The sequence below is a fragment of the Bombina bombina genome, chromosome 5, assembly GCF_027579735.1.
Source record: "Bombina bombina isolate aBomBom1 chromosome 5, aBomBom1.pri, whole genome shotgun sequence".
Lineage (NCBI taxonomy): Eukaryota > Metazoa > Chordata > Amphibia > Anura > Bombinatoridae > Bombina > Bombina bombina.
Window position 1 is genome coordinate 1,133,671,032 of NC_069503.1, and position 2,876 is coordinate 1,133,673,907.

A 2,876-nucleotide genomic window follows, 5' to 3' on the forward strand; every position below is an offset into this window, starting at 1 on the left:
TTTATTTAGTTGTGCGGTGTTAACATTCTCGAGCAAAAGACTGAAGTTGACAATCACTTTAACCCATTCTTGCACCTGTTTCTTGGCACCAAAAGGCATGAACGAATCAATTTTGTCAACCAATCATTTGTTTTTTGTCCATTTTGACCAATAATATATTTGAATGTTTGTATATCAAGCAACTCGACAAACCAACCCGAATGCACATCTCTAGCAGTTTCAGTTTGGCCTCTGAAGAAAAAGTAAAAATCTATGAAAATTAATATTTGTCATGGACTGAGCAAGGCAAAGAAGAAAAAAAAAGCAGGAAACATCAGCTTCTGAGCTGCTGAATGTTACTGGGGATGTACAAAGCGAGCAAACAGCAAATAAAGCTGAATTACAGAATTTTTATTTTATTTTTTTTTTAGATTTTAATTTTTTTTTATTGAACAAAGCACAGAACCAGTGTTTATTCGTTCTCCTCGCTGCGCAGTCTGGCGTTGGGGTTTGTGACTTTGATGGCTAGTTGAGCTGCTCTTTCCACAATAGTTTTGCGTTTTTTAGAGGAGACATTGTGAGCGATTTCTGCACAGAAAGACTTGTTGCTCATCATGAGAACCTCAAGCTCTTTTACATTGTGCACCAAGAACTTCCTGAACCCTGAAGGCAGCATGTGTTTGGTTTTCTTGTTGCTACCATAACCAATGTTGGGCATCAGAATCTGTCCCTTGAATCGCCTACGGACTCTGTTGTCGATACCTCTGGGCTTACGCCAGTTACGCTTAATCTTGACATAGCGATCTGACTGGTGACGGATGAACTTCTTTGTCCTCTTTTTAACGATCTTAGGTTTGATGAGAGGCCGAAGTGCAGGCATGGTACCGGTAAGATGTGTCTGCCTACTTCGCAGACAGCCCGGGGAAGAGAGAGAGGAAAGCGGAGGCGGAAGAGCTATACAGCAGGCGCTGAATTACAGAATTTAACGTTGTTTTAAAAATACATGTCTACAACAGACAGTAAACAGAAAAGAAATTTAGAGTTTGAAAAGAGAAGGAAGACTTTCAGGCCCATTTATCAAGCTCCGTACGGAGCTTGAAGGGCCGTGTTTCTGGCGAGTCTTCAGACTCGCCAGAAACACAACTTACTAAGCAGCGGTCTAAGACCGCTGCTCTATAACCCTATCCGCCTGCTCTGAGCAGGCGGACAGGAATTGCCGGAAATCAACCCGATCGAATACGATCATTTTGATTGACACCTCCCTGCTGGCGGCCGATTGGCCACGAGTCAGCAGGGGGGTGGCGTTGCACCAGCAGCTCTTGTGAGCTGCTGGTGCAATGTTAAATGCGGAGAGCGTATTGCTCTCCGCATTTAGCGAGGTCTTGCGGACCTGATCCGCAGTGTCGGATCAGGTCCGCAAGACCTTTGATAAATTGGGGCCTTTATGTGAGGTCAAAAAAGAAAATGAATCCTGCTCTAGTGAATCTGAGCAAATAAGTAAACTTTGCAGGCATGTGCAGGTGCTGCATTCAGAGAGTGTAAACATGGATGCTGAGTATGCTGATTCCACTCCCAGGGGAGAGAGGTCTGCAGATTTCCCAGGAGCTAAGGCTGGTCACAAAAAGCCATTACAAGATTGCATGGAGCTGCAGTGGTCCCCAGTAAATATGTTGCCAGGGTAGTATCATTTGTACCTTCTGTTTTTAAAGTGCCCCAAGTTTTTAAAATGCAAATCCTGATGTTTCCTTTTCTGAGCAACCTTCAACTTCTAGACATGAAGCTGGATGAAGCCTAAAGTTTTTTTTCTATTTTACCTATGAAAAATACTTTAAAGAGGAGGAATTAGATTAACCTATTCTGGTAATTTTAATGGGGACAGAGTATGTGGGCACTGGAATTTTATCTAGATATTGTTTATGCTCTCCTACAAACTCCATATTCAGATCATTATGATATCAGCCTTAAGACTCTGGGGCTGATTCATCAAGCTCCATATGGATCTGTATGCAGCTGTTTCCGCGCGAGCCTTCGCCGGAAACAGGAGTTAAGAAGCTGCGGTCTTAAGTCTGCTGCTCCTTAACTCCTCCCCCACCTCTGAGGTGGCGAACAGCAATCTGCCCAATTGCATACGATCGGGTTGATTGACACTCCCTGCTAGCGGTCGATTGGCCGCAAATGTGCAAGGGGTGGCACTGCACTAGTGAAATGCTTGTGCAATGATAAATGCCGACAGTGTATGCTGTCAGCATTTATCGATGTGCGGCTGACATGATCCACAGCGGATCATGTCCAACCGCATATTGATAATTCGGCCCCTCTGTCTCATCTGGAGACTTTCTGTAGGTTTTTTCATCTTCTTTATCTTTAATGGAATTTTTAATATTCCTGATGTGTTCCGGAAATGATTAATCTTTAACTTCTGTGGCTTCACATTTTTTGTTGTACCACCAGTCTAATCCGATTTAAAATGACAGGGGATTAAGAACATTTCTCTGGGTATCGGGGGGGGGGGGGCAATGTGGAATAGACCCTATTGAGGGCTAAGTGCAAATGGATATACTTATTGGACTTAGTCCATCCAAAAGGGTTAAATGAGCAAAATAATTATTATTGCTTCTTATAAACCAAGACAGGTACACTATACAGTTTGCTAAATACACATAGTATATATTATTTTTTTATTTAATTATCTCCTTTTCTAATTGATGGAATATTTCACAGCATCACTTTTTCTTTCCCTATTAACATATTAGTTAATATTTTTCATCTATAAGATCACTTAGACCAATTCAGTCGCCTACACGCTTTATCACACACGCATCCTTTATTATAATATAGCATATTTCCAGTAAACTGTATTGTCCCTCACGACATCAATAGTTGTTTAATACTCACAT

General features: G+C 41.9%; 1 protein-coding gene across 1 annotated transcript; it reads right to left on the reverse strand.

Moving 5' to 3' along the window:
• Positions 1-387: 387 nt before the first annotated feature.
• Positions 388-925, reverse strand: LOC128659646 (60S ribosomal protein L32). The gene has a single exon (XM_053713219.1). It carries the CDS (start codon positions 857-859, stop codon positions 452-454), a length of 408 nt encoding a protein of 135 aa, XP_053569194.1. The 5' UTR covers positions 860-925; the 3' UTR covers positions 388-451.
• Between the last annotated feature and the right edge of the window lie 1,951 nt (positions 926-2,876).